The following is a 21,309-nucleotide window of genomic DNA, read 5'->3' as shown; positions in this document are numbered from 1 at the left end:
AAGATTGGATATAGGTCTGTAATTTTTCAAGTCATCTCGATCAAACGAAGGTTTCTTAAGTAAAGGTTTAATTACAGCTAACTTAAAAGCCTGTGGTACATATCCATTTACTAAAGATAGATTAATCATATCTAAAATGGGGCTGGTAATCAGAGGGAACACTTCCTTAAATAATTTGGTTGGTATTGGGTGTAACATACAAGTTGAAGGTTTAGATGAAGCTAATATTTCTGATAACTCAGGAAGCTCCACAGGATCAAAACAGTCCAAATTAATTACACAGAGAAGCGTGGATTCTCTTTGCGTTCAAATGATCAATTGTTGCTCTCTGTTCCATCTCCTGCACAGAACTGGGAAAAAGGGCTTTTGTTAACTTGGCTCTGTCTACATTGAACATGTTGCAAACAGCCTGGAAATTATCTGAACTTATTTCATTGAGCTTTTGAGTCCAGACTGAGAGCATTAGAGATGACCTCCTTAAATTGTTTTTCCTCATTTGTATGGTATTTTTATTGTGTAATCTAATGGTAATTGCTGTGTAACCTTTGCTGCCTCTTAGCCAAGACTACCTTGAAAAAGAGGTCCTTACTCTCAGTGGGATTTCCCTGGTTAAATAAACGTTAAATAAATAAAGAAATTAAAAAAATCTCTGCAAAGAACATGAATTCTTTTTTTTTTTTAAACATATGTTTTCAGCACTAGTGGCCTTTATTTTGTAGTTTTCTTTTGACATTAGGCAGACAGGAAAGAGGGGAAGAGAGAGGGGGAGACATTTGGCAAATGTTGCTGGGTCTGGGACTTGAACCCGGGACAGCCGCTTCGAGGACTATAGCCTCTGCACATGGTCGCAAGCTTTCACCCCTACACCATCAGCACCACACCCAAGAACATGAATTTTACACTAAGAAGTTATTGAAGTAGACCTGAACATTATAAGTCTTTGTAAAAAAGCAATATGCATACAGTGCTTTGCAAAGTATTCACAGCCCTTGAACTTTTTCGTTTTTAGTAACATGTTCTTTGGTTAATAGCTCAACTTATGTCAGACTGGATAGAGAGCATCAAGGACTAGCAATTTTCAAGCCACACATTCTTGATTAGATTTCAGTCTAGACTTTGACTTGGCCATTGTAACACATGATAATAATGCTTTCATCAAACCAATCCATTGTACCTGTGGCTGTATTTGTAGGGTAATTTTACTGCTGGAAGGTGAGCTTTGTACCCCGGCTCACGTCTTTTCGAGTTTTCCTCCAGTATTGCCCTGTACTTAGCTCATCCATCTTTCTGTCAACTCTCAGCAACTTCCCTGTCCATGTTGAAGATGTCATGATTTACAGGTGTTGAGTTTTTGTTTTGGGACTTGCCTCTGATATTGTTTCTGCTCTCTAGGTGGTGCATTACACCTGTTTGTTTTAGTTTCTTATTTATGTTTACTGTGCATTTTTGTTCTGTAAGAATTTTCCTTCGTGCCTTTGCATCTCTGTTCTACTCATTAGTGGTTTTGTTTCCACTCTCAACCACTGCCTCCATAATCAGCTTTATTTGGTCCACCTGTTTCATGCTAATCAGTCTTCTTGTTTCGCCTGTGCCATCCCCTTCATACTCTGCTGCTCTGTTTACACCTTGTGGATACATTCTAAATATTTAACTGTTTCTGCCATTCCATGTCTGGTTTAAGTGCTCTCATCATTTAATTAAATATTTTTCTACTTACCACCACATCCAAAAACCACACCTGACAGAAGAAAATCATTCCTGCAGCATGATGATGCCACCATCAGGTTGCACTATGGTGATAGCAGTGCTAGTTTTCTGCTGCACTGTCTGGTTTTATCTGACCAGAACATCTTTTTCCACATAGTTGCTCCTTACACTACATGACTTGTGGCAAACTGTATATGGGACTTCTTAGGGTTGTCTTTTACCAAAGGCCTTCTACCTGTCATTGTTCCATAAAGGCCTGGCTGTGTATTCCGATTCTTAGAGTCCTCTCAGAGAGCTCCTAACTTAGCCTATAAACTCCTGGCAAGGAGTCCCAGTTGAAGAGTGATTCAGTTTGCTGTTAAGAGCGACTCTGAGCGAGGAGACAACAAAAGTTCCAAAATAATGAGGAGGTGTGGTTGACCACTTTGCTAGGTGTGACACTGTCTTGTAGCAGCTTTGATTGGCTGTTACAAAAAAAAAAACTTCAATTTAATTTAAAAATACTTTATTCATCCCAAAGGGAAATTAAATGTTGTTGTAGCTTATTTTATGCAGGTTTCTTCAAAGAGCAGTTGTAGATGGTGATGGCTGTGGGCAGGAAAGATCTCCTGTAGCGGTCTGTCTTACAGCAGATCTGAAGAAGCCTCTGATTCTTTGCACAATGATCTCCAGAGGGTCCAGAGAAATGTACTCCTAGTAATCTATGGAGAAAAATTAACCGATGAGGAAATTTAGAATGGATTCAGAAATGTGTAAATCATCATGGTGACTTAACAAAATTAAATGAATTGTCACACAGCATCAATGTTTGAACGTAGCTTATTCACATGCTCATCTTTATTTTGATTGGCTTATTATGTTTATGCATCTATTTCATATTCATTTATTCAATATTAATATTAAAATTCAGCATTTTACTGTGATCTCCTTCTTGTATAATGAGGTTTAGTTTGCTACAATGACCAAAACAAAATAGAGAAAAGACAATGTAGAAAACTGAACGGAACAGAGGAGCTGAGCTTGCTAGTGGAGGAGAAGAGAGGAGTGTTGAAAGGTAGATTTGGTCCTGGGATAACATTGTGAACACAAATGCATTGCTGCGCATTCAATGCGTCGTTCCCTCTGCTTTCACCACCAGCCTGGAATGTGAGCAGCTTCTGTGTTTTAGATGAGCATTTAGGCTTAGGCTGTTTACATCATCATGAACAATACAGCGGATATTTATTCACCTCATTTACATCTTCCTTCTGTGTACATAGTGTTTATATTATTGTTCTGTATTTTGTCTAGAGTTTGTATTTATGTACATATATATTTTTTCACGGTTTTCCAATTTTTTCCAAATATATTTTTTGAAACCATTTTACAGTCTGTGAGTATTTAAATAATTATGTATTTTATTGTTTGTAATGTTGTTCATGTTTTATTCATGGTTATTTATTATTGATTCTATTATTTATTTATCCTTCCTAATATTACCTTACTAGAGGTGCACCTTTAGCCTGTCCTACTGCTGAAAATGAAGTCTAACTTATCTCTATCTTAATAATTGTATGATTGTTGTAGAAGTTTATGTGCTCATTTACACAACTATTAAGGGGGTTGATCTCTGCGTCATCGGGCTAGTAACGTTTTATTAATTCACTGTTGTTCACTGTTAGGAGAATATCTCTCCGTTCTCTTGGTCTTTCGTCATCTTGCCTGCTTAAGATACTCTTAGGCTCACTGAGTCCTCCTCACTACTCTTAATATTTGTTCACCTTAGAAGCTCTCTTAAGGTCTAAGAAAAATCTTTAGATTTCAGAAATTCAAAGATTTTTCTTAGAATGACGTCACTTGGAGCTAATTTTAGTTTTAGGATTATTTGTGAATACGAGCCCTGATTTGTGGAGTATGTTTTTTTATGCAAACATTTTCCAAAACCATGTATCGTTTTTCAGCCACTTCACAATTATCCACTACTTAATGGCAAAATTTTAAACGTTAAAGAGAAATAAATTTTGCAAAGCACTGCAATAAAGAGGCAAGGCTTTTGTCAAACAGTGAAAGATCTAATCCAGAGTAATTCATATCAGTGTTTTCTTTAAATTGAAGGCCCACGAGCATTTTGAAGAACCCAAACTTGAGGCGGTGAGTGAGAACAATGTAGAGTTGGTCCAGGATATCCTCGAAGAGCTTGGTCCACTCACACACAGGAGCCAGGTTGCTGAAGAGCTCGTCCGTATCCTGAAGGAACCTCACTTCCAGGTCTGAAGAGCTTTGCTTTTATATTCTTATTTATGAACAGATTCTGACCGGTTAAATACCTCAGAATCTGATGTTCACTCTGATAGATCCAAACAGACCAGTGCATGAAATCTTTATCATTCTGCTTGCAGTCCCTCCTGGAGACCCATGATTCTGTGGCATCCAAAACCTACGAAACGCCTCCTCCCAGCCCCTGTTCCTTCATGGACGCAGCCCTCAATAATCAGCCTGTTCCACCAGATGCAGTCAGGATGGTGGGCATCAGGAAGGTGTCTGGCGAGCACTTGGTAAGAACGCACAGATACAATTCCTGTCAGTAGGATGATATACAGGATGCCCTGATGCAGCTCATGCACTCAGCCTAATTAGATCTGTTTATAATATTGTTAAAGGGAGATATAATTCAGATTTATTTAGACTGGCAGCACAGGAGGGTGTGATTTACTGGAATGGGGCTGGCTTAACTAAAAGAAATACATAAACTTTGTCAGGAGGTGTGTAGCCTCATTTAGTGGTTCAAAAATACAATGCTGTTGACAAATGTTAACAACAGATGTCTTTTGTTTTTGCTTTCTTAGATCATCAACAAATTTAATGTCAGACAAAGATAAACAAAGTAAATCCAAAAGGCATTTTTAAATAATTTATCAAGGAAAAAAAGCTATTCAAACCAACCTGCCGCAGTAATGGGGGCACTGTGCCGGTCCGTTGTGGTGAAGAGAGAGCTGAGGCGAAAAGCAAAGCTCTCGATTTACCGGTCGGTCTACGTTCCTACCCTCACCTATGGCCATGAACTTTGGGTCATGACCGAAAGAACGAGATCCCGGATACAAGCGGCTGAAATGAGCTTCCTCCGTAGGGTGGCCGGGCACTCCCTTAGAGATAGGGTGAGGAGCTCGGCCATCCGGGAGGGGCTCGGAGTAGAGCCGCTGCTCCTCCACATCGAGAGGAGCCAGTTGAGGCGGCTCGGGCATCTATACCGGATGCCTCCTAGACGCCTTCCTCGGGAGGTGTTCCAGGCACGTCCCACCGAGAGGAGGCCCAGGGGACGACCCAGGACACGCTGGAGGGACTATGTCTCTCGGCTGGCCTGGGAACGCCTTGGGCTACCCCCGGAGGAGCTGCAGGAGGTGTCTGGGGAGAGGGACGTCTGGGTGTCTCTGCTGAGTCTGCTGCCCCTGCGACCCGGTCCACGATAAGCGGAAGACGAAGACTACGAGTACAAACCAACCTGACCCTTTGCCTTCTAATTGCCCTCTAAACCTAATTACTGCTTGTTGTGTCATTGGTGCCAACAACTGCCGTCAGGCATTTGCAATAACTGGCAATGAGTCTTTTCTCACAGTGGAGGAGTTTAGCCTATGGTAACAAACAGTGTCGGACATTCTCTAGACCATCACACTACCACCACCATGTTAGACTGTTGGAATGATGTTCTTGCACTGAAATACCTTGTTATTTTACATAGTTTAAGCAACAGGATGCACACCTTCCAAAAAGTTTCACATTCTTGAACAAAGTGATTTCCCCACAATCTTTGAGAATAATCAAGAGTTTTGGGGGAAATGTGAGACGGGAATTTGTGTTGTCTTTGGTCGGTGATTTTGGCCTTGGAACTCTCCCACCGAGGTCATTTTGGCCCAGTCTCTTTCTTATTGGTAAATCATGAACACTAATCTTAACTGGTGTGATTTTGATCTTGTTCTGTGTTTGTTGTGACCTCCTGGATGAGTCCATTGGTCTCTTGAAGTCATTTTGGTAGGCTGGCCACTCCTGTTGGGAAGTTTCACCACTCTTCCATATTTTCTTCATTTGTGGATAATGGCTTTCAAGAATCCCAAAGTCTTACAAATGGCTTTGTTACCATTTCAGAACTGAGAGATGTGATTCATCTGTTCTTGAACTTTATAACAAGATTGTCACTTTTTTAGATATTTTAGCCTATTTCATGCTGTCAGACAGGTTCAGTTTGAGTGACTGTCTGAATCTACTGATCAGCCAGTTGTCAGACATGGGTGTCACTAGTAACATTGAACCAAAACAGTTGAACCATTAATTCATGATTTTACAGGGGTGGTAAATTCTTTTTATAGTCAGATTGGTTTGGATATATTTTCTTCTATGAATTATTTTAATTATGAGTTAAAAAATATGTATTTACTCTGGTTATATTTGTGTGATTCTAAAATTTGTTGGATCTGAGTCCTTTAACTGTGACAAAAACATGCTAAAAAACACTTTTTCACAGTACCACAATTCTAAACCTATGGGTTTAAGCTTTAAGTTTTACTTCTACAGGGATAATTGAAGTTGAGGTAGCTACAGCTGATATGTCATACTTCGCATGCAGGGAGTGACCTTTCGAGTGGAGAACAGTGAGCTGGTGATTGCCAGGATCCTTCACGGTGGCATGATTGACCAGCAAGGCCTGCTCCACGTGGGCGACATCATCAAGGAGGTGAACGGCAAGGAGGTGGACAATGACCCTAAAGTGCTGCAGGAAATGCTGAAGGAGGCAAGCGGCAGTGTGGTGCTGAAGATCCTGCCCAGCTACCAGGAGCCACACACACCGAGACAGGTTAGTCCGTAAGAGAGGCACACTAACTAATACAGTGTAGACATGTTCTCAATTGCTTAAAAGAATGCTGACATTTCCATCAGTAAGTGCCACTTTCCGCCCTCCCCGGCACCCACTCTGTGTCTGTAACCTGCTGAGTCAAGAATCATTTATCTGATTTTAGCAGCAAAGGATTTTGGAGAACTAATTTGCCTTTATGCTCAGATTACAGGTTTGTCATAAAGGCAAATGTAGTTTAGTTTATTGTCTAAAAAGTAATCAAGATTTGAAAAAAGCTACAAACTGTTCTTATTCACAATTCAGCTGAGACCACAGATTCTACTTATTCCAGTTAAAAGTCTACCTGTAAAGAGCGCAACAAGTAGCTTTGTTCAGACATGTCAGAGTTTTGAAATTACTTTTCCGTACGTGTTTGATTATCACAACAGCCAAAAAGAAGACATTTAGCTAAACTATAAAGTAGGAAATTCAAATACACTTCACCACATACCAAAACAAACTACTTACCTGTGCTGCAGCTATTATACCAGAATTTGCTTAAATAATCACCCCTCGAGCAGCACCTCCAGGGATCATGTGGACAACATCACATACTTTGCTTTTCTTGTCAAGGGTTCAAACTCCTGCATCAGTCTTATATGGAGTATAGCTAAGTGGTATCCGCATATGAGGTAAAAAAAAACCAAAAAAAAAACCACATGTAAGTTTACAACCATTTTATTTCAAACGCAGATATATTCAACTTTGTAATATAAACAGACACCATTGGACACCGTCAATCAGAGATCGTAAAGAATAGTTGCGCTTACTGTTAAGAGCTGTGTGGGACTTCCTGAAAGTCCTCTCTAAATGTAATCCAGCTCTGTCTAGATCAGCCTCCCGCCTGATGATCACAGAGGGACTAATCTATACTGACAGTTCAAAAAGGCTCCAGGATACTGTTGCTGTTGTTATGTATGTTTGTGTCTGAGGGAGCTGGTGTGTCTGTACGAGACAGTCTGTGAGAGCCGCTGGGGTTTTTATGTTCTTGCATCAGTTCAATAAAAGACAAAAAATTGACAACAAGTGCAAGGGAGGGGACAGTTACCATGGCTACAGATTTTAGCTCCCTTTATATCTCTCACTCATTTTTCTTCATTCAATTAAGTTTCAGTTCAGTTTATATAGAGGCATTTCATATCAAATGTCATCCTAAGTTACCTTTCAAGACAAATGGGTTTGAATATATCCAACTATATAGAATCTAATTCATTTTATTCATTATAGTCCAGTTTGTGCTCAGTTGCAGATCCAATTTTATGCATTCCAATTCAGTCATATTTAAAACACAATATAATGAAATTTAGTTAATCATTTAATACCAAATAGTAGTAAGGTTTCTATCTTATTGAGCCCAGCTGATTGCATCAAGCAGATGACTTTTCAGCATTCCCTGCTCCCAAAGTCAGGTTCACACTGTGAATTATTGTACATTTTGAGCCAAATCCTTTGTCGCACAAGGAAATATGAGGTCTTGAGCTTAAATCCACAGTTATCAGCATGAAAGATGCATGGAATGCTGAATTAGAAATTTCCCTATCAAAGGCAACCTACAACAAATACAGTATCAATTGTATTAAAATTGTGCATTATGACTGCTGTTGCAACAGGTCTGATTCTTTTCCTCATTTTCCCTACCATGAATGCTTCTAACTCTGATTCCTTTAACTCATCTCCTCTGACTCCAATAATAAGAGCATTAACGCCTAAAACTTACCATCCATTTATTCATGGACTAATGTGTGGAGAGCATGAAGAAGCATGTAAGAACAGTGAAAAGAACCACAGGCTGCAATTTTATCAGACTAATCAGACTAATTGTGAACACACTCTTAAACCTTGTGGAAGATGTTTACAGAATAGTTGCTATTGCTGGAAACGGTGGGTCCATCAACAATAGGACATTATAGATTAAGAATAAGATGTTACATGTTCATGTACATGTACATGTCAAGGTAAACAAATACTTTTGGCAATATAGTGAATATCAGTGCCCATTCATTTTTCAGCCTATCGTGGTGATTTTGATGGCATTCTCATCTTCTTTTCTCTTTCAGGCCTTTGTGAAGTGCAACTTTGATTACGACCCCACTCACGATAATCTGATTCCCTGTAAGGAGGCAGGTCTCAGCTTTACAAGTGGAGACATTTTGCAGATCTTTAACCAGGAAGATCTTAACTGGTGGCAGGTGAGTTCATCTACCATCAGATACAGTTCCTTTTTTTTTTCTCTGTAGCACTAGCTGTTTTTGTGTCTCCCTCCCAGGCCTGTCACATAGAGGGAGGCAGCGCAGGCCTCATTCCGAGCCAGCTTCTTGAGGAAAAGAGGAAAGCGTTTGTAAAGAGGGATATAGAACTTGCCACCACAGGTAGTCCTCAAATTTATGGAGGTTTCACACAGGCTCCTCATTGCACTTTCCCCATATGACATTTGTTCATTCCCATATCATACCAATCACTGCAGAAAAGCAGGCATTGGAAAGACTGAGGTGAGCCCTGTCAACATAAACCCAACCAACATGGATCTCTGCGCACATGAAACATGCAGGGGAAGAAGGCTTTATGTGTTTAGATCCGCAGTATAAACAGTCTTCAGGGGCAAACAAAGCAGGCGGTGAGTCATAGCAGGCTGTGTGCCCTTCACTTGTTGAGGAGAGGACGATTACAACCTAAACGTACTGTCTGGACAAGGACACGTCTGTCTGCCAGCACATTCTCCTTTTATTATACTGAAAACACAGAGTTCGAATGGTGGAGCAGGGGACTTCTGCTTGGTGTGCCCAGATCAGATCACATAGTCATTCATTTGCTCATTCAGCTGTTAAAAGCAGAATTTGGGCCGGATTTAATACAACTGAGCTCGTGTTTTCTTGACCACATATTGTGCCATACTGAACAGAAGGTTAACAGATTGCCAAGTCACAGGTGCTTCCTGGCACCAACCAGGATGCACGTTCTGGTTAGTGTTGGTGCACAGTGCCATCTAGTGTTGTAGTCTGCAGAATTTATGACCAGCGTTTTCACCTTAATTGTATATCATTTTAACATGGATTTGGTTTAGAGATGAGAATGGGAATTGCAGGTTCAATTATTATTATTTTTTTTGTCTTTGTTTAAGGTCCCTTGTGTGGAGGAATGGGGGGTAAGAAGAAAAAAAAGATGATGTATTTAACCACCAAGAATGCAGGTGAGAGGATTGGTATTCTAACATCTTTTTTCAGATGTGTATAAAATGATTATTTATGTCTGTTTATACTAAGTGTTTGTACTCAGGTATGTTTCCTGTTTTTTTTCTTCAGAGTTTGATCGGCATGAGCTGCGGATCTATGAGGAGGTTGCCAAGGTCCCTCCTTTTAGGAGGAAGACGCTGGTTTTGATTGGAGCACAGGGGGTCGGGCGTCGCAGTCTGAAGAACAAACTGCTTGTGTCGGATCCCCATCGATACGGGACTACCACACCCTGTGAGTGACTACACTTCTTTTTACTGGTGTATTCTAACCCCTTGTAAATTTTTTCCTGAACATCCCCTGTATTTCTCCATTTTAAAGCGATTTGCAAGGTAGGATTTTTTCAAATTTTGACACATTAAAATCACAAACGTCAGTGTATTTGTTTGAATTCTCTTCGATAGAACAACACACAGTAAGGCAGAGCTGTGAAGTGGAAAAAAAGTGTTTTAAAAGTGTTTTACAGAGGTTTAAAACAACATAGGTTGTTTTAAAAGATTTTTATATGCACTCAGTGGTACAGAATGGAGCAAAATATGGAATAAATAAGTATGAATTAAATAAGTATGATTATTGTGCAGAGCATTATAGCTGAAAATTAATATTAGCTGGTTAATTAACCAGCTTTGGTTAACTAGCCTGTTTAACAGGCATACAGGGACACACTTTTAGCTTACTAACTTTACTTTCAAAAGAGCAATGATGGTAATAACACTAATGGTGGTGCTCCTTTAGTTTCCTCCAGCTGTCTTTGTTGTTAACAGGAGTAATAAATTTGACAGTAGTAAGGCAATAGTGCACCAACAATGTATGAGATTGTAAGGAATGGGCGAGTGCTTTGCAATCTCCAGTCACTCATATTATTAAAAGAAATTTAAGCCATAAAAGCGGTATGACAAAACATTTTGTTTGAAAACTACAACTTTTCAAAACTGTGGTAAATCTAGACACCAGTTAACTGTCCATACCTAATCACAATCAGCATTGTGATATCCCAAATGACTGTTTGGATGAAATATTTGGTAGGCAATAATCATCAGGTTTCATGCATTAAAACCCTGCATGATCATAATAAATATAGCTGATCTCATTAAATTTCAGTCTTTTTATGTCCTGAAATCAGACCTCATCATGATCCTAAATCCTAAAGAGCTCTGGGGACATTGTAATGATTCGGGTATGTTGTAATGTATGTCATCACCATGATACTCAACATTAATATCGCAATGCCATGTTTTCTTAATATCGTGCAGCCCTGAATCCAACAAAGGAATATGCTTCATTCTGAATCATTATGTTTTAGCCCTGGCTGTATGTTTAGTTTTGTTGTCCTGCTGGAAGGTAAACCTCTGCCACAATCTCAAGTATTTTGCTGCCTCTAACAGGTTCTGTTGCAATGTATTTAGCTCCACCCATCTTCCCATCAACTCTAACCTGCTCTATTGTCTCTGCATTCCCACAGCAAGATGTTGCAACCACCATGTTTCAACTTGGGTATGGTGTGTTCAGGTTGTTATGCAGGCTCACAAACTGAGATTTTGGTCTCATCAGACCAGACCATCTTTCTTGACATGTTCGACATGTGACATACATGGCTTGTTGCAAACCCTAAAGAAAATTTTGAAGGCTTTCTTTCGTGATTGCAGCATTTTGAACACAGTCAGTGTTTCCATCAGGGAAACAAATCAAATGTCAGAACCTTTTTTCTATGGTCTCTGCTGGATCAGCTTGAAGGTAACTGTTCTCTTTCACTGTGTTTGAATGCATCTCCGTCACTCAGTCACCTCCAGAAAGCCGAAGGTAGATGAAAGGGACGGTCAGATGTATGGTTTTATGTCACGGACTGAGATGGAGTGTGACATTAAAAATGGCCGTTTCCTGGAGCATGGCGAGTATGACGGTAACCTGTACGGCACAAAGATCAACTCCATACATGAGGTGATAGAAACAGGAAAGATTTGTATCCTGGATGTCAACCCACAGGTGGAGTTTATTACTTTGTTTTAATATTTTTCAATACATACACATCAACTATAACCTGTTGTCAATATGTTTTTATGAAAACACATTCTTAAGATTTCCCTAAAATTAATAACAATTAACTGGAAATAGACACTGTTAATCATATTATTGTTAGAGTAAGATTCCGCTGTTTGGAGCATTGCAGTTCTTTATTGTCTTGGTTAAAATCTATCGTCACTGTGCCTGTTTTTCCTCTGAAGGCCCTGAAAGTCCTGCGGACGTCTGAATTCCTGCCCTACATTTTGTTCATTGAAGCCCCGGACTATGAAGTCCTTAAAGCTATGAATAGGTCAGCAATTGAATCAGGAGTGGTCACAAAACAGTTGACGGTGAGTGTTTGGTTGAGCTGCCGCTCATTTTGACTCATTTCTCAATTTGATCCTATATTCTAAGTTATTATTTTTCCTCTCAAAAAAGCTATTTTATTATTATTATTTTATTTTTATTTTGTTTTACAAAAAAACTGTTTCATTTTTTTCATCCCACAATTTTTTGCACTTCAAAGTATTGGTCATAACTGTACAGTTCCACTTCAGGCATTTGAAAAATAAATAAAATGGTGCTACTGACAGACAACTTGTCTAACCTCAGATTGCATTCAGCAGTTAGTGTTTTTTCTGGCTCAGCAGCAGGTGCCTCTAGGCACAGGGGATGCGGTTTTAGGTAGTGACAGCTGTTTGTATTGTTGGGGTTTGTGAAGATTTATTTATTCATTTATTGTTACCTGAAGTACATCTATAGTTTAGACCACTTCATTCTTTGAAAACCTTTAACACTAGACTGATGATCCGTCATTTTCACTTTGAAATGGTGGCACTGACAGAGCCGGCCAATCCTCTGACTTAAGGGCACACACACAGACACATGTCCTATTGGTTCTACTGCAGCGGGTCTCTCGTTCACACAGGAGCCTCTTGACCCTTCTCCAGTGCCTGAAGCTTGTGTAGACATCTTCACAGAAGTACGAAGGTAGTCAACGAGTACATACGAGAAAGGAGACATTATTCTCTGTAAGCTTAACAAAGCACTACTGACCACATAAACAATACAGCAGTGGTAAACATCGTACTCAACATGTACTACTGTAGACTGCAGGCAGGAGACTCTTACCACACATAAGGATTTAGAGGAAAAACATTTGTAACGTTTGTTAAGAAATTTAACAACAAGGTGACAGTACAACCTGGGCTCTGGAACTCAGTTCCTTGAGAGAGGTTGGACTCTTTTCTACTCTGGAGTGGCCGGCTGGGAGAGACAGCGGGCTGGGGTGGGTTGGCTTATCACCACTCATCTCAGCCGTCTTGTGTTGGGATCAACACCTGTAGAGGGAGAGGGATGCATCCCTGTGCCTTCAAGTCAGGGAGAGGTATCTGATTGTTGTTTTGGCCTATGTGCCGAGCAGCATTACGAAGTACCCGGCCTTCTTGGCGTCCCCCTCGGTAGGAGGAATAGCCACCCCGATTTAAACCCCAGTGGTGTTTCGTTGTTGGACTTCTGTGCCATTCACGGATTGTCCATAACGAACCATGTTCAAGCATAAGGGTGTTCATCAGTGCACTTGGCACCAGGACACCCTAGGCAGGGGGTTGATCGAATTTGTAGTCATGTCTTTGGGCCTTTGGTCGCATGTCTTGGACACTTAGGTGAAGAGAGGGGCTGAGCTGTCAACCGATCGAATTTCTTTGTGGAGCCAGGTCTCAGTAAATACCGGCATCCCGCCTCGTGGTATTTAAATCATACCCTCATGTTGGGTACGGAGAACCTCGATTTTGCTCCTAAGAGAGTGAATGTTGCTCAGGATCATGCCAGGCAGCGGAGGTCTACTTCCTCTCTAACAGAAACACTGTTGGGCCCCCCCCCCCCCCCCACATCGGCTTTTCTTCTGTAGTTTTCTGCGAGACAGTGGGATTGTAAAAAGCCTCAGGCAGGTTAAAAAAGCCCACGAGCTGGGATGTTGTTCCTGTGTATCTAAGAGACAAAAGCGTTTATATGAGTGGTAGCTCCCCCTCCGTGTGTGGAAAAGTTTGACCCATTCTCAGAAGTCAGTGCCAGTAATAGGCCTTTTGCAAATAACACCATGGTGATCCACTGTACCCTCGTACACACTCAAAGAAAAAAGAGAAAATGTGATTGGCGAAAAATGGTAACGCTCAAACATACACTACCGGTGAAAAGTTTTAGATACATTTTCTCACTTAATGGGTCTCTTTATTTTCATGAATATTTACATTGTAGATTGTCACCAAAGGCATCAAAACTGTGAATGAACACACATGGAAATAACTCTAAACATTTTTATATTTTACATTCTTCAAAATAGCTACCCTTTGCTTTGATTACTGCTTTGCACCCTTAGCATTCTATCCCTGAGCTTCATGAGGTGGTCACCTGAAATGGTTTTCCAAAGTCTTGAAAGAACTTCCCAGAGGTTCATTGACTGAGATTTCTGAGGAGTATTACGCTCCAAAGTCCACAGGTTTCTCCAGAAAAGATCACATCATTTGGTGGTTGGTTCACGGACTATGTTGCTGTGGTAACTTGACACAGGGTAATGGCTACTTGGTTATTTGAAACCAAAAACCCAGGGTATGCACATATTTACCCCAGAACTCACTGTAAGTTTTCACTAACCCTGCTTTCTGAAACAGGGCCCTGGGTTCTGTAAGGACTCTGTAATTTCTCAAAACCAGAGAATCCATAAGGTGCTAGATTATACTGTGAACAAGAACACTGTTATTTATTGGTGGGTGTGGGTCTAAATAGCGTTGTGTTTATTATCAGGCTGCAGCCTCTGTATGTTCTCTGTCACCTACTTATGCCACTATTCCACCGGCTCGATTTGTCCCTACTCAACTCCACTTGGTTTGCTTTGCAAGTGTTTCCATTACCGTTTTTTTCCATACCGGTACCTAGTTTTTCAGTCCTTGCTCCTCACTAAGTCCAATTGGGGCTGAATAGTGACTACATGTGACGTTAAGAGACTGCTGTTCACTGACTGGCCATGGGACCAGGAGAAATTAGGTTTTCACTGAAATAGTACAGAAAAAAGTTTATAAAACTCAAGAGCAACTACAATAATATCAAGGACCACAACGGCCGGAGGAGGTGAAACTGAAATATAATTTTACTATTTACAAATCATAAACCAGGCCTGAAGGCTGACAAAAAAAAAAGGGACACCAGGTCAGCTTTCTAAATTACACATAGGTGAGGCGCTGCATTTAATAACATCCTAAATCAGCTGTTGTAGCTGCATTTTCTTTTCCTTCAAATACTTTCCATTTTATTCTGTATAGTCTACTGATGTAAGACTATACAGAATATCCTTACCCCACAGGAAAATCCTTTTCTTGTTTTATTTTACTAGCATCGTGGTGTGCAGGTTGGTCATGACATGGGACGCTGGTGCGTATTTTGATTGACAGCTGATGCAGCTCTGTGATGATGACTGCATCTCTGCTTTCGTCACATTTTAGAAAAGAGCCGGCTCTAAGAGCTGTTTCCTTCACAACTGACACATCACTACAGTAACTGCAAAACAGTAACTGCAAAAGTTTGTGTAAAAGTTTTTTTTTTTATATACATTTTGAAACACTTTCATACTTAAAAGCTTATTTTTGGTGCTGCTTCTACACCAATTAATACACATGTAAGGATTAATGATTGATTAGATTATTGAGTATAAATATTTATCAAAAATATAATTTAAAATCCTAATTCAGAAGTAATAAATTCTACCCAAAAATTATTTCTAACAAATAGAAACCAGAGATACACTCTGGTGTTGGGATTATTGGATGCACAGCACTTAATAATTATAATTAGTTGATTGTCATTATTCATTGATAATTATTAACCAAAACCATGTTAAATGTCACTGTGTTATCAACTGTTTACCGAATGGTGGAGAACATTAAACTTAGTTAACAGAAAATCATTCTTACACAAAATTAACTCCAACGCTGTCTCTTTATCTGTGTGAAAATGTATTAAACCAAACGTTCCCTATTACAATCAACTATTCTGATCCAACAATGTTCACCTAATTAAGCATGCACTATTCTATGAAAGGGGTAAATTAATAACCAAAAATAAGGATGTGCATCTAGTGAAGATTGAGTTAAGATCAAAACCAGTGAAACAACAACATTCAACTTTGCTATGCGCAGCTACATTTCACAGTCCACAGTATTAGAACAACAAGCAGAGCAGTTCAGTAACATTCACTCACACACACAAGTTAACACACTGGATTAACTGGGGCAATCCTAGATCACCTTAATCTATTCCTCACCCTGCCCAGACTAGCGAGAAAACTATCTAATTAATGCGTGAAGAACAAAATGACTTCATGCCGGCTTTCTTCCTGGGGATAGGTGGGGGGGTTGTGGTAGTAGTAACGAGTCTGTGAACAACTCAGAACGGTCAACTTCTCCTCTGTTGTCCAAACGGGGAAAATGTGATGAACCTTTGGCAGTTGACTGGAACAAAACAATGAGGAAAATTTGTCTCCTTGAAAAAGAAACCTCTGGTTTTCTTTTAACTTCACATTGGACATTGGATAGTGGTGTATTTTCTGATCTTTTATATGAGCAAAATCCTCAGCTCTGTCAAGCTCTTCTTGGAATGGCCATTGTGGAGAACAAAAGTAAAAAGCCCACAAGCTTCTATTTCTCCAGAGATTGCCTCCTTGTGTAGTACCGGCAGGACACTATGGCTGGAAAATGGCACTTAGCGTTCGCTTCAGCAGCTATTTATCACCTCTGGCGGTGACAATGCTCAAATGCATGCTGGGAAGCGTAGTAGCAATTTGTTTCCTGTCAAAATGGATGATGGCCAACACACGATATGGCCAGGCGGGATTGAACATCATTTTCATCCTGAGCTGGATGGTCATTGTGAAATCTCTGTAGTTAATTTAAGGATCTTCTTGAATTGGAACCTAAGATGTTTAAAAGTTGTTATACAAGCGCTTCTTGAAGACCTTGTTTATCTTACACATTTCCGTTAACTTCTCTCTTCCAAGGCCTCTTTAAGTGTGGAAAGGACTTAACGATTGACCAGGACACCATCCGTCATCTCAAAAGGAGCATGCCCCAACGTTGTCAGGCATGCATACGTTGGGGCCATACAAACTACTGTGTACCATTTTGAGATGCTGCACTTACATTTCAGCAAACTGGACTAGCCGGATGCATCAGTTTTCAGTTAAGATTTCTGGGTAAATTCGGATTAAGCACTCTTCAACACATTACCCATTCCTTATTGGGATGGATATGCAACATGATTTTTTTTTTTTCTAATTCAAATCTGGTGTGTTTTCAGAGTGTTCCTTTAAGTTTTTGGAGCAGAATATAATCCAACCTTATTTCAGGTTTCAATTTCTAATATTAAATTTTATTCTTCAAAGGTTTATTTGTTGAGTTAAGCTGTGTTGCTGTACTATGCTCTTCCATCCATCCGTGTTACTGTCCTAAATGAATGTTCCTTGTTATTCTCTCTAATGTGCTCTCACACAGGACTCTGAACTAAAGAGGACAATGGATGAAAGTGAGCGCATAAAGAGGGCCTACGGACATTACTTTGATCTTTGCATCGTAAACGACGGTTTGGAGGCGGCCTTCCGAAGCCTCCGGCTGGCGCTGGAGAAACTTGCGATGGAGAATCAGTGGGTGCCGGTCAGCTGGGTGTTCTGAGCATCATCAGCAAGAGTCCGAGGACAGTTCATTATTTACATTGAGGGAGCTGTGCATCAGAATTAAGCAAAAGTGACCAGCCTCATGTAGAACATTTTTGTAAAAATTAAGTGTTCCTCATTTGAGCCTAATGTCAAGTTGTGATTAATTTGTCAACACTGGGTGTTTGTTGAGGAGGCTTTAGAGATGATGAGGTGTAGTGCAATTGTGAGATTGTATAAATGTGGACAATAAACTGTGGACGTTTATTTGGAGGGACAGTTTTAGCCTTCACAAATCTTAAATACTTTATGTAGTGTAATGTTTACATTGGCTCTGTAGAAAGGATAGAAGAAAGATACCAAATGTCACATATGTGTTGAAAATGTAATATTTTGCCCTTTGACCACATGGTATGATTGTACATGTTTAGAAATATGCTTAATCTTCTGCGTCTACACAGATTTTAAGAAAACCGAATGGCAATAGTTACTGAAATATACATGCAAAACAGTTAGTGACGCACTCTAAAGTGAACACACGCATTTCTATTTTCAGAAACACAATGAAGAATGTGGAGGATTTACATGCTGAGATATTTTTACATGAATTTTATTTGTGTTTGAGTTTTATCTGTAGCACCAACAACAATCCAACCCTAAAAAGAAACAAGAATAATGATCTCTAGTAGCCTAGACAATATTATGCATTGTTTAACGAAAGGAAAATATATGACCTTAGCGTTTACTACTTGGACTCTAGATGGAAGAGACTTTTTTGTTACTTTTTGATGTACAAGCAGTAAAACAGATTACCAGTGGCTTCAAATTCATGTTTACGCTTGCCTTAATATGGTTCAAATGCCAAGGAAACAATTTTTTCATCATGAAACTTTTCACTTCAATTAGTGTACATGTTCCTTAGGAAAAACACATAAACAAGTTTGTCAGCTCATATATTGTTCATTCTATCTTTCTTTTAACCTGTAGAAACTGTGTTGTAATAAGGAGTGTATAGAATAACATAAAGAAACACCTGGTGCTTTGATTATTCTGCTGGTATGTAGATGCAGTTGGATGGCTAAACTTTAGTCTGGTCTTTTCAAGATTTCTTAAAACTTTATTTAGTTAAAAACAGCATTCCACGTTTTTGTTATGTAATTTGGAATTAAAGTCACAATATAATAACTAGAACTGCAAGCAGTTATTAACGAGTTCCAGCTTGAACTAGCAAGCCGCTCCTCCCAGCACAAAATATCACAGTCCCACCAACCCAGCATAATATGACCTCATTTTCCATAGAGTCACATTAGAGCTTGCTTGCAGAAGCACTTAGGCCTCAAAGGCTTAGCCCTGACAATGCATTCTGGCTATTTGACAGCATTAGAGAAAAATTTGTAAAAACATAAAAACTCCAAAGTTTGTCCTTAGTTCTCAAAATATTGCCAGTCATTTCATGACAGAGGCATGATACGTAAATCCCATGTCCTTAGACTTTTCAAAAGAAAAATGGTAATTTTCATTTTCAGTGAACAAAGTATTTCATGCAAATTTCATAAGTTCACAAAAAATCCATACTGTGCCTGACAATTCTCAAAATATTCCCAATTAACCATGTCTATATCTGCAATAAGATACATTGTTTAATATGTTCCTAAATTTAATTAAAAATCAAAATCAAAAGCATTGTTAATACAATATAAGCCAATAATGACCCAAATTTAAAAATTCATTAATTATCCATATTTCGTCATCAAATTCCCAAAATATTCTCAGATGAAAATATTCACGTCCCTAGATTAAGTACTTTTTAACCAAAACTGGTTACCTGTCATTCCCACACATTTCTAGTACTTAAATTAAAAAATGCATTACAAATAAAAAGTTTATCATACAACTAATAAACTATTCTCAACTGACCAGGTATATATCTGCAGTAATTCACATTGTTTATTATATCCCTCAATTTAATGATTGTTCAACAAAAACATTAGAATAAAAGGAGAATCCCGGAAAGGCTTCGTCATTCACAAGCAAGGATGGGGCGAGGTTCACCACTTGTAAACAACTGGAGAGCAAATACTCCAACAGTTTAGGAACAACGTTTTTCAATGTACAATTGGAAGGAATAGGGATTTAATAATCTACAATCCATAATATAATCAAAAGATTCAGAGAATCTAAAAAAATCTCTGCATGTAAGCAGCAAGCTTAAACATCCAACATTTAATGCCCGTGACCTTCAATCCCCCAGGAGGCATTGCATTAAAAGCGACCTCACTCTGTAAGGGATATTACCATGTGGGCTCAGAAACACTTTAGAAAACCATCGTCAGTTAACAGTTTGTCGCTACATCTACAAATCAAGTTAAAACTCTACAATGCAAAGTGAAAACCATCTATCAACACCACCCAGAAACGCTGCTGCCTTCTCTGGGCCAGAGCTCATCTGAGATGGACTGGCACAAAGTGGAAAAGTGTGCTGTGGTCTGATGAGTCCACATTTCAAATTGTTTTTGGAAATCATAGATATTATGTCCTTGGGGCTAAAGAGAAAAAGGACAATCTGGATTGTTATTAGTGTAAAGTTCAAAAGCCGGCATCCCCCAGCATCTGGGAGAGTGTGTTAGTTATGTCATGGATATTTTTCACATCTGTGAAGGCACCATTAATGCTGAGAGGTGCATACAGGTTTTGGAGCAACATATGCTGCAACCCAAGCAACGTCTTTTCAGGGACGTCCCTGCTTATTTCAGCAAGACAATGCCAAGCCACATTCTGCACGTGTTACGTGGTAGTAAAACGTGGGTAAAACGTGGGTACTAGACTGACCTGCCTACAGACCCTGGACAAGTTGAGCAACTGAAGACAAGAATGGGAAAACATTCCACCCACAAAGCTTCAACAATTAGTGTTCTCAGTTGCCAAGCACTAGAGTGTTGTTAAAAGGAGAGGTTATGGGGTAAGAGGTGATGTAACAGTTTTAAATATGGCCCTGTCCCAGCTGTGTTGCAAGCATCAAATTCAAAATGAGAAAACATTTGCAAAAAACAATAAAGTCTTTCAGTTTGAACATTAAATATCTTGTCTTTGTAGTGTTTTCAATTGCATATCGATTGAACGGGATTTGCAAATAATTGTATTCTGTTTTTATTTACGTTTTATACAATGTCCCAACTTTTGGGACTTTTGGCACCATTGGAAATGGGGTTGTACTTGGCCAAATAAAAAATTCTCAAAATATAGATGGTTTATCAAAAAAAAAAAATCTAAATATTTTCAGATTACCAGGTCTACAAGAGAAACAATATAAGCTTTTTAACACATCCCTGGATGAAATAGTTTTTTGACCAAAAATTGTTAGCCATTCATTTCCGAAGTACTGCACCAGATTCAAAAATGAATAAAAAAAAGTCCCAATTTTTTTTTATAAGAAATAATATCCATTGTTTATCATGTCCCCAACTTTAATGGTTTTCTTTAAAATAATTGCTCATTTAAGAAACTAAATATATAGGCACGTTACCTCATCTAATAGTATCTGGATAGCTGCATAGCTTCGACAGTTTTAAAAAATGTATAACTTTTTTCCATACCGTTTTTTTCGCTGCATCTATAGATGTTATGGTTCATGTCAGTCAAGATTAAGATGTAGGGGAAGGTAGGGTTAGGTTTCCTCCTGAAACACAGCTGGATGGGCTGGATCCACCAGGCACAGCCTGCTGTGATCAGAATGCTTTTCAGCAAACTGCTTCGAACAAGAAATGTTGGTTCCGTATTGTAACCCCAGATTCTGAGTATAGGCGGAGCAGGAT

General features: G+C 39.3%; 1 protein-coding gene across 5 annotated transcripts in view; it reads left to right on the top strand.

Annotated features, from left to right (window-relative positions):
- Nucleotides 1-19,166, top strand: part of mpp2b (MAGUK p55 scaffold protein 2b) — a 129,144-nt gene extending 109,978 nt beyond the window's left edge. For all 5 annotated transcript variants that reach the window (XM_047377495.1, XM_047377493.1, XM_047377492.1 and 2 more), the window contains 10 exons: nt 3,802-3,954; nt 4,086-4,241; nt 6,305-6,532; nt 8,629-8,760; nt 8,838-8,940; nt 9,690-9,758; nt 9,871-10,032; nt 11,579-11,781; nt 12,021-12,149; nt 17,340-19,166. In XM_047377495.1, the coding sequence (XP_047233451.1) occupies nt 3,802-3,954; nt 4,086-4,241; nt 6,305-6,532; nt 8,629-8,760; nt 8,838-8,940; nt 9,690-9,758; nt 9,871-10,032; nt 11,579-11,781; nt 12,021-12,149; nt 17,340-17,516 (1,512 nt within the window). In that variant the 3' untranslated portion in view covers nt 17,517-19,166. The remainder of the gene's footprint in view (nt 1-3,801; nt 3,955-4,085; nt 4,242-6,304; nt 6,533-8,628; nt 8,761-8,837; nt 8,941-9,689; nt 9,759-9,870; nt 10,033-11,578; nt 11,782-12,020; nt 12,150-17,339) is intronic.
- Nucleotides 19,167-21,309: the final 2,143 nt, after the last annotated feature.

Source organism: Girardinichthys multiradiatus, chromosome 10 (assembly GCF_021462225.1).
Source record: "Girardinichthys multiradiatus isolate DD_20200921_A chromosome 10, DD_fGirMul_XY1, whole genome shotgun sequence".
NCBI lineage: Eukaryota > Metazoa > Chordata > Actinopteri > Cyprinodontiformes > Goodeidae > Girardinichthys > Girardinichthys multiradiatus.
Note: the sequence above shows the minus strand (reverse complement) of the source record. Positions and strands in the feature narration are given on the sequence as shown.